Source organism: Tarenaya hassleriana, unplaced genomic scaffold (genome assembly GCF_000463585.1).
Source record: "Tarenaya hassleriana unplaced genomic scaffold, ASM46358v1 Cleome42, whole genome shotgun sequence".
Taxonomy (NCBI): Eukaryota; Viridiplantae; Streptophyta; class Magnoliopsida; order Brassicales; family Cleomaceae; genus Tarenaya; species Tarenaya hassleriana.
This window is the reverse complement of record NW_010966986.1, coordinates 642547-656413: the sequence shown is the minus strand read 5'-3', so window position 1 is coordinate 656413 and position 13867 is coordinate 642547. Positions and strand designations below refer to the sequence as shown.

Here is a 13867-nt window from a genome sequence, read left to right as displayed (position 1 = left end):
GAGGCGAGGCCCTTACTATCTGGAAATTTTTTTTAAAAATATTATTTATATTTATTTTTATGAAAATTAAAAATATATATATATTTTTAATTTACAACATATGTTTAATTTAATAAATTAAACAATACTACAGTACAAAAATTTAACCAAATTTAATCTATTTGTTTTCAGATTTATAGCATATTTTTATTTTTATTCAAAACTTTAATAATTATTAAAGTCTATTCTTTGAAAATGAAATTCTAAAAATTGGAGACTCGTGTGCCAAAGACTCCAACTACATCCAGTTACATTTGGTATTAAAAATTAGAATAAATAAGGAAAAATGACATTTTTCCACAAGAATTATTTAAAATATGACTTTTTCCTACATGAACTTTTAATTTGACAAAAATAAAATTATTTATAATTAATAAAACACATATACATATAACTACAATATATATATATATATATATCATTACTAATGCATATATATTACAATAAAAATAATTATAATTAAATTTATTATTAAAAATATTAATAATGCATAAAAATAATTATAATTAAATATATATTATGTATATATATTACTAAAAATAAAAAACAAATAATGCATTATTATTTTTAATAAATATTGTAGTTATGTGTATATGTGTTTTATTAATTATAAATAATTTTATTTTTAATATATATATTTATATATATATATATATGTGAATTTATATGTATATATTAATTTAAATACATGTAGATAAATATTTGGATATTTAATAATATTTTTGAATGATGAGTCATCAGTTTTTTTTGCTGAGTCAACAGTTTTTTGCTGAGTCAGCAGTTGCGTTTGTTTGATTTGGAAAAAATTTAAAAGTCTGGGTATTTATGTGGGAGTTTTGAAAAGTTCAGGTATTTATATGACAATTATATAGTTCGGGTATTTATTTGGAATTTTTATAAAAGTTTGGGTATTTTTATGTGATCACCCAAAAAAAACAAAAAATTTAAAAAAAATTGAAAAAAGATAAAAATAATATAAAAATAAAAAGCAGAAAAAATACACATATATATTCATATTTATATACAAATACAGATATAAACATATATACTCCTATTATATACTCCTATATATGTATATATACTTATATATTTTTTAGTATGTATATATTTGTTTGTATGATACTTAGCTTTTATTTAAAAATTTTAAAAATATATATATACTCCTATTTAAATATATATATATATATACTCCTACATATAAATGCATATGCTTATATATACTCCTATATATGTATATATACTTATATATTTTTTAGTATGTATATATTTGTTTGTATACAAATACACATATCTATATATACATATATATTCATATCTATATACAAATACAAATATATTTGTTTGTATGTATATGTATATATATATATTTGTATAGATGTTAGTATGTATATATGTGTATATGTTTTAATTTGTATATATATAGATATATTTTATATAGGAGTATATATATTTATATTTGTATTTGTATATAGATATGAATTTATATGTAGGAGTATATATATATATATATTTTAAATAGGAGTATATATATTTTTATATAGGAGTATATATATATTTTTAAAATTTTTTAGATTTTTTTCGGATTTTTTTAAAAATATGATGTGGCATGCTGACGTGGCAAATTTCCCATGTGTTGTGTCACGTCAGACGCCACGTGGCGTGCCACGTCATCGGTTAACGGATATTTAACGTCGTTTTTGGATTGTGTAGAAAACTGCAGTTAAATTGGATAGTTTGTGTAGCAATTTGGCACATTTGATAATTTATATATATATATATATATTTGTATATATATGTGAATTTATATGTATATATTAATTTAAATACATGTAGATGAATATTTGGATATTTAATAATATTTTTGAATGCTGAGTCAACAGTTTTTTGTTGAGTCAACAGTTTTTTTTTCTGAGTCAACAGTTTTTTGCTGAGTCAGCATTTGTGTTTGTTTGATTTGGAAAAAATTTAAAAGTTTGGATATTTATGTGGGAGTTTTGAAAAGTTCAGGTATTTATATGACAATTTTATAGTTCGGGTATTTATTTGGAATTTTTATAAAAGTTTGGGTATTTTTATGCGATTACCTCTCTTATTTTAAATCTGTTTTTTGCAATTTTTCGGATTTGTTTTGTATTTTCTAAAAAATCTGACGTAGTACGCTGACGTGGCAAAATTTTCCATATGTTGTGCCACGTCAAACGCCACGTGGCGTGCCACATCATCGGCTAACGGATATTTAACGCCGTTTTCGGATTGTGTAGGAAATTGCAGTTAAATTGGATAATCCGTGTATCAATTTGGCACATTTGATAATTTGGTGTAGTTTTTTGTCAAATTAAAAATTCGTGTAGGAAAAAGTCACATTTTAAACAATTCGCGTAGAAAAATGTCATTTTCTCAATAAATAAATCTGTTTTTTAGAAAATCCAGTAAAATTTTGAAAATAATATTAAGTTTTTTTGTTAAAGAAAATAATATTAAGTTTAATTTGACAATCTGTTAATGGTTTTATTTATACGATTTATTTGATCACCCATATAATTATTTGACCAGCAAAAAACAAAGAAAATTTCAAATATATATATGAGTTAATTTAATTTTTATCAATAAATATTTAAAATTCATATCATAAAAAATAAACTAATTTACAATTTTTTCTTCAAATTTTTTACATGCGCTCTACCAACATTAACTGATTATAGTTTTTCGACGATTGATGCTGAAATTGTTGTTGCTCATCGGTTTTTCCACATTAGCATCAGATTACGTTATTTTTTTTCATCAAATAAAATAATAAGTCAAATTAAAAAATAAAAAATAAAAATAAAAATAAAAATAAAAATAAAAATATACGAATACAAATTTCGAGACGGAGAGAAATTTACATCTTTGCCCTCTTCGTCTTCACCGTCTTCTGGTGAAAACGGCTGCTTATTTTCTTATTTATTATAAATTGAATTTTTTAAAACAGCCCACCACGCGCAGGAAAAGAATCTTTACGATGATTGCCATCAGATTCGGTTCTACAAACAAAATTTCAAACCTAAAATATTTCAGAAACTCAAAACATGATTTAACAAAATAATTAAAAATGACAAGGTTAAATCAACATTCTCTTCTCTCTTTAATCGTGTTTTATTTTTTTATTTAATAATTTGGCATATACACACACATTAGTACCCATATACGCATATGTAACCATGCTTATACAATATACGTTCATACATATACACACACACATTAGTACCCATATACATATACATATAGACAATCTTATACACATATATACCCATACACATATACATACATATATATACACATGTATAAATTAGAATCAATTGTAACATTAGGAGCTCTTTCTTCCCTTGAAAAACCCTGAAATGAAGTCTGATTTTATTACAAGAGAAGAGATCAAATTTTATGGATAGTTGGGTTCAGGACTGGACATGTTTTTTCCTTATACATCCCTACTCTCTCCAAATCGGGAAGATCAGATTGAAATTGTAAACCGCGAGGGCTTCTTTCATGGCGTTTGACCTTGCCAAATTCCAAATCCTCTCCTCGGAGTAGGGACGCCGGGTACTCGGGAGCCTCCCGAGCTTCTCGTAGACCCCGGGAGCTACCCGAGGATCGTACCCTGCTGCGGCGAGCAGGATCAGACCGATGTAGTCTGCTTCGCTGAAGTTCAATCTGGTTCAAGACATCAGCATCAACATCTCCAAATCCAAAAAAAAAAAAAACAGCCAACACTTGTAGAAGAAAACGTCAAAGAGAGCAACACCTACAGGATGTCTGAAAGGATTAGGAGAAGGAGACTTACTCTATGCGACCAATCAAGTACGAGAGAAGGAGAAGCGTTGTAGGTGCCCCAAGAAAAAAAAGCAGCTCTGTAAAGATCGAACCGAAAACCAGGAGGAGAGACCCAAGGCAAAGAAGGACGGAAATTTCTTCGGCTGTGTGCCGGGCAACGACACTACCGATCTATATTCAGAGAATGCAACACGGAAAACATCATAAGTACAATCAACGTACGTTCCTTCACAAACAACATTTCGAAATCTTCAAATACCAGTTATACCTCATGTCCGATCACAGTGGCAATCTCTGCATCTGTCTTGAGATGTTCCAGCAAACCAGTGTATACCACTATCTTCCCAGAAGAATAGCAATATGCTTTAGCGGCCGGGTTCTTAACCACGAGAACTTCCCAATTCAACCCCTCGACGTGAGAAATAGTTGATGAAAAATCACTCTTTTGAAAATAAAATATATCCAAAACATTAATGGATATTCATAGAAGAAAATGTTTTATAGGAAACTGAAGGAAATGTGGATTTACGCATGATTGCTGAAACCAAAAAAATGACATTGACATTTAGAGAGAGAGAATAAGTGACATAATTCGTGAGAGAGAGAGAGACAAAAAATTGAATGCTAAAGGTTAGTTTTTTATTCATTCCCTAATATGCTTTTTATACACGTTTGAAGCCAAACTTCTCAATCCGACAAATCTGCCCCACGTGTATGACTTTGCACGATTAATGTGTTTTCCCAAAGAATCGGTCATTCCTTGACCGAGTGCCCAATGCGAAAATTCAAAAACATAAATAAAACAATTTTATTTTTTCGATGACAAGATTATATCTCCAACAATAGTGGGTTGTGATCCTTTCTCTTTACCCTTCTTCCTGCTTTGCTGAATCCATATGTCGTCTTCAGACCCCTTCATTCCACCCATTGCCGTATCCTTAACTGCTCCATCATTTTCCATGGAGGTACCAACCATGGACGCATACCACACAGTCTCCAGGCTCAAACTTCTCTGCAACCCTTCAATGATATCCTTCACGATCGATTTAACCCTAATGCTCTCAGGGTGATCCGCAGGGAGTATTTTCCCCGCAGACATGGATTTTAGATCCTGATACCTAGATTCGTCAACCCATTTCTCGACCGATCTCGACCAAAGAACGAAATGCCTCCGTTTGATGTAAGGAACAGTCTCTTGATTCATACAATAAACGTTGACCAAAACCCCTGAACCCACAAACATCGCCGCCAATACGGCCGCAGGGTTTTGGAACCACTGTCTCTGTTCCGGTGGCTTGAAAGGATGAACCTGGTGACGATCAGCACAGTCAAACTTCTTGGGAATGCTCAGAAACCGGTTGCAGGCATTGATGTTCGTGTTCCCAAGAGAGTTACAAAAGCTTAAACCTGATCTGCGGGAAAAAATGGAGAACCCAGAAAACTTAGCTGATAGATTTGAAGACCCGTTCCGATGAACTGACGAGAAAGCGTTGGAAGGGGGAGAAACCGGCGAAATCCTCGGAGGAGTTATGATGTTTCTCCTGGAGATGACGAGGAAGGGCTTAGTTCTTCGGTACCAAGACATGTCGCCGACGATGGAGAAAGGTGAGCGAAATGTTCAAGAATGGAAATCTCTAGAGAGAGAGAGAGAGAGATCAAAGAAGAAGAAGTAACACTCATTTCACACACAGAGAGAGGGCAGGTGGAGCAACACGCAACATGTGAGGAAAACCAGCCTCTGCAACGATTTGGTTGCAGAAAGACAAATACATCTTTGCCCTCTTCTTCTTCACCATGCCAGCAGTCTCTCCCCTCTTTTAACTGTGTTTTTCGTTTTCAATTTCAATTTTTTCCTCGTTTTTTATTTATTTATTTCAGTTTAAATAATTGACCACTGATCTAGGATCCACATTTCAATTCTATTTTGATTGTTTATTCATTATAAATAGGGAAAATCGTCCAAAAAATCTTGTAATCGGAAGATGTCGACAAAAAAATAATATATATTTTTTAATACCAAAAAATACTTTTCTTATATTTAGCATGTGATAAATTTAATTTACAATCGGGTCATTTATAAAATTTGGTTAAAATGTGAAGGAATTATAATTTTTTAATCAAACTAATGGGGGCATATGTCCCCATTCATCTCCAACTGGGTCCGCCCATGCATGTATGTATTTATGTATATGTCGAAGTATGTATATATACATAAACATATGTACCCATACATTTATGTGTATATATATATATATATGTATAAGAATATGTATACAAGTTTTAGGTGAACGGTAGAATGTTCAATGGATTAGCAATAAATGAATTAAGTGTCAATATGAATTACATAACCTCGGTTCGAGTCAACAAACCAACAGCCGTCGGGGTCGGTCCACTTGCGTATTAGCTATGATGAATACATAATCATATACATACAAACTCTGGATAATAATTTTTTTAGGTGATAATCGTTGGTAAAAGGACGAATAATATCGTTAAAGAAATTCTGATGAAATAAATTAATAAGGAAGATAAGGAAATAGATGATGGGGAAATAATTAAATGCGACACATCACCTTAAAAAAATAATTTTAAAAAATAAACGTTCAAGTCTTATTCGGATGAATGTAAGAGAACAATCGATAAAAAAGAAACAAATACTTATTTTTTATATGTAAAAACAGGGAGAGAGAGAGCTTTTCAAAATGGTTTTATGCATTTCAAAACTCATACTACAATGTGTCAATTATAAAGAATAAATAATGTGTCAATTATAAATATTGTGTTTGCTTCAAATATAATAAATAATGTGTCAATTATAAAGAAAATGGTGTGTAAGAAGTTACTTGAGTCACAAGAAACCACGCGTGTGTTTGTGTTTGTGGGTTTTTATCGAAAAAATGTAACGAATTGATTGTAGGGAGAAATTTTACATCTCCGGCATGTATGTCTGTGTATATGTGTATAACCATGTATGGATACGCATATGTATATGGGTATATATGTGTATGAATATATGCGAGGATAGCTAACATGCAACGAATCTTCAAATGCAAACAAAAGTTTGCTTTATTACGAGAGATGAAGTTTTTGTGAGCAGTTTGGGGTCTGAACATGTTCTTTCCTTTTACATCCCTACCGCCCAAATCCAGATCGAACTTGCCTGCGGTAAATCGAGAGTGCTTCTTCCATGGCCTTTGACTGAACCAATCTCCGAGCACTCTTGAGCTTCCCGAGCTTCTCGTACACACCCGGAGCTACCCGTGGATCGTACCCTGCTTCGGCCAGCAGTATCAAACCAATGCGGTCTGTTTCTGCGGCGTTCTCTCTGCCTCTAGAAAGACAAAAAAAAAACAAACAAAAGAAAGTCCTGTCATGATCCGAAATTCAAGTTATGGTTGAAAACATCACAAGAAGTTGAAGTTTCTATGAATAGTAATACTATTGCGAATTAGACTTGTTCTCTTCTTAGTTTTCTACAAGTTCATCTAAAATCTAGCCGAAAGTTTCACCTAACCAAACTCATTTTGCTTGCAGTTTTATCCGACAACCCATCCAAAAAAACAGGAAGCCAAAAGAGATATGATAGAATCTAAATTCTATATAGCCAAATGGGCTCTCGCATGTCTGAATTCTTTTATCCTGCAAGCAAAGAACTACACTTTGATGTTGAAGGTAACACCTTTCACAACCAAGGAGCCGACAGTTGTAGAAGAATAAGTCATAGAGAGAAACACTATAAGATGTCTGAAAGGACAGGAGAAGGAGACTTACTCGCGGAGAAACGTCGCGTAAAAGAGGAGAAGGAACATCATTGTTTCTGCCACAAGCTGAAAGGGCTTAGGAAAGAACTGACAGGGAACCATCAGGGGGAGAAAAAGGCAAAAAAAAGTGGAATATTCCTCTGCTTTGTGTCGGGCAACGACACTACCGATCTATGGTCAGAGAATGCAATACAGAAAACATCATAAGTACAATCGAAGTATGTGCCTTCACTAACAGCATTCCGCAATCTTCAAATACCAATTATACCTTATTTCCGATCACAGTAACAATCTCTGCATCTGTCTTGAGACGTTCGAGCAAACCAGTGGCTACCACTATCGTCCCAGAAGACAAGCAAAATGCACCAGCGTACGATCCTTCAATCACCAGAACTTCCCAATTCAACCCCTCGAGGTGAGAAATCGTGGGTTGTGATCCTTCGTCTTTACCATTCTTCCTGCTTTGCTGAATCCATATGTCATCCTCAATCTCCTCTTGTTCAGACCACTTCATCCCACTCAGTGCCATTGTTGTATCCTTGACTGATCCATCATTCTCCGTGGACGCATACCGCACACTCTCCAGGCCCAAACTTCTCTGCATTCCTTCGATGATATCCTTCACGATCGATTTAACCCTAATGCTGTCAGGGTGATCCGCAGGGAGTTTTTTCCCCTCGTACACGGATTTCATCAGCTTCAACTCATATTCTGCAACCCATTTCTCGATCAATTTCGGCCAAAGAACGAAACGCCTTCGTTTCGTGTAAGGAACAGTCTCAAGATTGCAATACAGGGTGACCAAAACTCCTGAAACCACAAGCACCGCCGCCAATACGGCCGCAGGGTTTTGGGACCACCGTCTCAGGTCCGGTGGCTTGAAACGAGGAACCTGGTGACGATCAAACTTCTTGGGAATGCTCAGAAACCGTTTACAGATATTGATGTTCGTATTCCCGAGAGAGTTACGCAAGCTTAAACCTGATCTGGAGAAGCCAGAAAACTTAGCTGATGGGTTCGAAGACCTATTCCGATGAATTCTCGAGAAAGCGTTGGAAGACGGAGATTCCGGCGAAATCCTCGGAGGATTTATAATGTTTCTCCTGGAGCTGACGAGGAAGTGCTTAGTTCTTCGGTACCAAGACATGTGAGAGAGATTTCTACAGAGAGAGAAATGGTGAAGGATCAAAGAAGAAGAAGCAACGATTTGATTGCAGAGAGAAAATTCACATCCTTGCCTTCTTCTTCTTCACCGTCGTCTAGTGAAAGCGGGAATTGCCGAGCTTGGTTTCAAGAGAGCTTGTGGGGATTTTTTTTGGCTTTCAATCAGATTTTTTGAAACAAATGAGTTAGGGTTTCTAGTTCTACAATTTACCTTTTTTTTATTTAAATTTGGGGAAACTCCATAAAGAAAAAAAAATCCCCAATTTGATAAAATGTATCTCAATTCCAATTTTTTATATAAATGACTCATTTTGAAAATTTTTGCCAAATTAAAACCCGACCGATTACGATGTTTATCGACAGTTTAATTTTGCTGACGTGGTTGCATACGTGGAAATATTAGCCACGTGGACAGACACGCATAACCGATTTTACGTGATTCAATGTAATCCATACCAAATAAATTAAAATAAATCGGATTGCAAAAAACAAATCTCAAATTGAAAAACACCATGAAGCACTATAGTCCCTTCGCGATTTGATTCATCCATCGATTGAAGGTTTTTTTTACATTCCTAATTTTTTCTCCACGTGGGTATTCTTGATTTTAGATAAGGTACTTTGGTTTTAGGTTCTTCGTCTTTCTATTACACATCCTTCTATTATACACATGGCTCGTCGTAGATTTCATGTCCATCCCGACATACGGCGGTGGAGACCGCCGAAGGAAATTCGATTTTGATGGTGTTTGGGAATAAAGGACAAAGAGAGAACTAAGAATATAGGATGAGAAAGAATAAAAAACGGTGTATTCTGTCTTATTTATCTAACTTGATATAACTTTGTTTAAATAGAAATATAAGTGCAAATCATTTGCTTCAACAACCGCTACGCCGAATGTCGGAGTGGCCACCGCTGGACTCGCCGGAGAAAACTACTCTCCAGTTTCCGCCGGAGGCAGCTGGAAATTCTTTATTGCCGTCTTCTTCTTCTTCATCTTCATTTTCAACTCCCCAAATCAGGATGCCACTATCACAATTCATTCACTAACATTCAAAACAGAGTGTACAGATGTGGCATTGGAGAAAAATCTAATATCGCTTTTTTTATATATACGTGGCATTTAGTTTCTGACGTGTATACAGATGTGGCATTGGAGAAAAATCTAATATCGCTTTTTTTATATATACGTGGCATTTAGTTTCTGACGTGTATACAGATGTGGCATTGGAGAAAAATCTTGTGCATGACATGTCAACACTTTCGTATGCTACATGTGTTTCGAGAGTTTAGTATAACACGATCCCAATAGTACATTATTGTTTTGGAAATTTTAATTAATTTAGAGTTTTTTAATAAAAATTCAAAACTTTATTTTATTTTTTTGTTTTTCCCAGACTATATATATATGTTATGTTTGCTTCATATGTTCAAATAGGAAAAATCATAAAAAAAAGGGAATTTTTGACATCGATGCAAGAAATGGAACCTTAATTTGGGAGATGAATTTAGAAATTGGACCAGAATAATTTCACATTCGGGCTTCTCATTAGATGGATCCTGTGACACCCGTAATTTGTATCCCGTTAATAGATTGTGCCACGTGGACAAGTAAAATCAGAATTAGAAATTTTCGAAATATCAAATCACGGAAAATTTAAAACCATTTATTTTAAATATAATAGAGCGTAAGACATTACAAAATACATGAGTATGTTTACATACATAAACGAAGATATCAGTACATAATTCGAGTGGTGAAAGATATAATACAAAAGTTCGAACGTCACCATCCTTTTATTTTTGTAAATAAAATAAGTCCAAAGTAATTATACATGATCTGGAAGTCAGGTTGTCACCGGATCCCGTGTCTGCCTCAGTCATTGCTGTTACTCACGACCTGAAACGTTCCATAACAACGTCCTAAGTTACGTGTTTAGGGAGGAATTCGGGTGTAACCCGAGATTTCTATATTTATTGAAAACGGCCAAGCAATATATTTAATACTATATATATACATGCGACGAGATATATCAATCAGATCAATCATCTAGAATCATTCAACAATTTCACAAATGTGTCAATCATCTCTACGTGTATATCACACGTAGGTAAATATAACAACTCGTTCATGCCTGTGTCGAACACGAGGCGCAACAGTCCAAGCAAAATCCTTTGCGAGAACCTCAAGTGATCTTCATACTCCTCATCGGTCACCGATATCACGGCTCTCGGTACCGGTCATCCTCATACCCACTCCAGACATCGACCCCCGATGCCGCCGACTGCTGGATGAAACAGCTCTATGCTAACTCCCCCTCGCCGAACATCCACCTCGGAAAATACTCATCAGGCCCGAGCTCAAGTCTTTCAGAGTATATCCGTACCACTTCGCCGGGGGACACACACATCTACCCGGGTCTCAGATTTATTTGTCAATCTACGGGTGACACACGCAAACCCGAAGTCCGTTCCATGGCCAATGGAACGTTGGCGCGGTTACGAAAGAACCGTACTTCCTCGTCATGCATTCGGGTGACACACGCAAACCGGAATACGTAAGTCGCAGGATGCCATAACCGTTCGTCAGGGAACGATGACGCGATCGAAGATCGCCATAATCACAAACACGTCACTGCGGTATGATAATCGATCCGGATCAATTATCATACATCAAAGACTTCAGTAAATGCAATCATCATTTTATTATTTATAAGATTATCCATCCAGTATATTGCTATCGCCATGCAATTCTACCCGTTTTAATTTTATTACTCTAAATCCTATATATTTACCGGTTATACTATTTCTATTATTGTTATAAATTATTATTTATTATTATTATTATTTTTTTTCAATAATCCGTTGAATTTTATTTATTTATTTATTTATCTATTCATTATTGTAACTATTTTTTTATGATATTTCAAATTATCTTTTCAAATTTATAACCATAACAAAAAACGATTTTGTACATGACCACATTATAAATAATATACCAGAACATTATTCTATACTCCAATTAAATTTATAAATTTAATTCGAATCAATCATCAAATCTGCATACAACACTCAAACTCCGAAATCAAAAAAAATTAAATTCTCGAAGCCACATCCAAATTCATTCACCATGATTTTTGTTCAATGTTAGTTTCTTGATGTGATCTTCGTTGTAACTCCGAGATCAAATATTACCTAAATAACATGTTATATATAATATCATTTAAGCATATTCATACACTATCATAAAAAGACGTTCTCTACATCTGTTTTATAGGTTTCACTAGATTTTCTTTGAACCCAAAGAATAGTTTCTAGTTTCATTTTCTTTTATTGAAACGAGTTGTTGGTATCGTGTAAATAAATTCAAAATTAAAACTAGGTTTAAAGTGTTTGTTTTGAAATAGGTACTCATGGTTAAGAAACATACAAGTTTGGCTCAACCCATAACAAATTTGATTAACGTTTGAAGGTTGGGTTGGCTTTTTAAAAAAAAATAATTACATCTTCTCTAAATTAGCTTGAAATTTAATGAATATAATACATGCAAAAAAAAGGTTTTTGGAAATAGCTTGAAATTTAAAAGCCACTAGAGTTTACCTTAGTCAAGAGAGAGTAGTGATGAGAGATGATATTGGCTTTGGGCAAAGCTTATTTTTCTCCAGATGATGAATTCTTGGCGTAGAAGGAGTTGAGCAATTTGGTGTTTTCTTATTGTAATTATTGTATTATATATGTTTTATATATATATATTAACTTATATCTATAGGTTATGGGAGAAAGTTAGAATATTCAATTATTGGATCTATATATACATGTAACTAACGTTTCCATAATTGCATATATATGTATCTATATATATATATATATGAACGTGACTAATTCATTTTTTTTAATTATTATCTTGGTTTTTTATTCATAATATTTATTACATTTTTAAAATTATTTTAAAGTTTATTTGAAAATTTTAGATTATTGTCTTCGGTCTTTTATACTTCGATCAAAATATCTCGGCCTTTTATATATATATATATATATTTAGAATGGGTTATCACAGATCCGCCCATTTATTTTTTTCTTAGACTAAAACGTAATTTGTTTTTTCTTAGACTAAAACGTAGTTTGGTTTTAGTAATCTTCCAAATATTTTTAGGGAAAACAAATTTCTCATTTTTTTTTATAATCTCAAACTTGACGGACGATTCAATCCAACACAAATTTTTTTCGGATTAGAAAGAGATTTTGATTCTTTGTTTACCGGTTGAATCAACTAATGTTATGTCAAATTTCTTAAATTTGAAAAGGATGGACTTGGAAAATGTGGTTGTAAGAAGGTGAAATGAACGGAAACGAATCACACATACATACATACGTATATACATACATACATATATACATACATACATACATATATACATACATACATACATACATACATACATACATACATACATACATACATACATACATACATACATACATACATAGATATATATACACACACGAGATAAATCAAGTATGGTTGCAAGAGTAAACAGTTCTTTGTTCCCTTGAAAAACCCTGGAAATGAAGTTTGCTTTTATTACAAGAGATGAGGTTTTTGTGAACGGTTTGGGAATAGAACTGATCACGTTCTTTCCTTTTACATCCCGACCTCCATATCCATACGATCAGATTGAACTTGTCCGTCGTAAACAGAGAGTGCTTCTTCCATGGCAATAGACTTAGCCAACATCTGAGCCCTCTCAAGCCTCCCGAGCTTCTCGTACACTCCGGGAGCTACTCGTGGATCATACCCTGCTGCGGCCTGCAGTATCAAACCTATCCTCTCTGCTTCTTTGATGTTCTCTCTGATTCAATAAAAAAAAGAAAAAACAAATCCTGTTATGACCAGCGAATACAACACGGAAAACAACATCACAAGGTTCAGAAACGATATTACTGGAGAACGAGACTTACTTGATGAGAAAATACATGTAAGCGAGGATAAGGAACGACATTATTACCACCGCCACAGGAACAAAAGGATCAGCAACGTGGTAAAGCACCAGGGGGACCAAAAGACCAGAAAAGGTGAAATGTTCCTCTGCTGA

The 13867-nt window shown here is 33.6% G+C and overlaps 2 protein-coding genes across 2 annotated transcripts; both read right to left on the bottom strand.

Moving 5' to 3' along the window:
* Positions 1 to 4657: 4657 nt before the first annotated feature.
* Positions 4658 to 5434, bottom strand: LOC104825186. The gene has a single exon (XM_010557473.1). The coding sequence runs from the start codon at positions 5432 to 5434 to the stop codon at positions 4658 to 4660; it is 777 nt and encodes a 258-aa protein (XP_010555775.1).
* A 1453-nt stretch (positions 5435 to 6887) lies between these two features.
* Positions 6888 to 9000, bottom strand: LOC104825079. Its single transcript, XM_010557332.2, has 3 exons — positions 7879 to 9000; positions 7621 to 7781; positions 6888 to 7180 (listed from the first exon to the last, which is right to left on the bottom strand). The coding sequence occupies exons 1-3, from the start codon at positions 8755 to 8757 to the stop codon at positions 6982 to 6984; spliced, it is 1239 nt and encodes a 412-aa protein (XP_010555634.1). The 5' UTR covers positions 8758 to 9000; the 3' UTR covers positions 6888 to 6981.
* Positions 9001 to 13867: the final 4867 nt, after the last annotated feature.

Coding starts and splice junctions, on each gene's coding strand:
- LOC104825186 (XM_010557473.1), bottom strand. CDS start 5,434: ATGTCTTGGTACCGAAGAACTAAGCCCTTCCTCGTCATCTCCAGGAGA.
- LOC104825079 (XM_010557332.2), bottom strand. CDS start 8,757: ATGTCTTGGTACCGAAGAACTAAGCACTTCCTCGTCAGCTCCAGGAGA. Junction 7,782..7,878: donor TTACTGTGATCGGAAATAAG/GTATAATTGGTA, acceptor CTCTGACCATAG/ATCGGTAGTGTCGTTGCCCG. Junction 7,181..7,620: donor TACGCGACGTTTCTCCGCGA/GTAAGTCTCCTT, acceptor TTGTCTTTCTAG/AGGCAGAGAGAACGCCGCAG.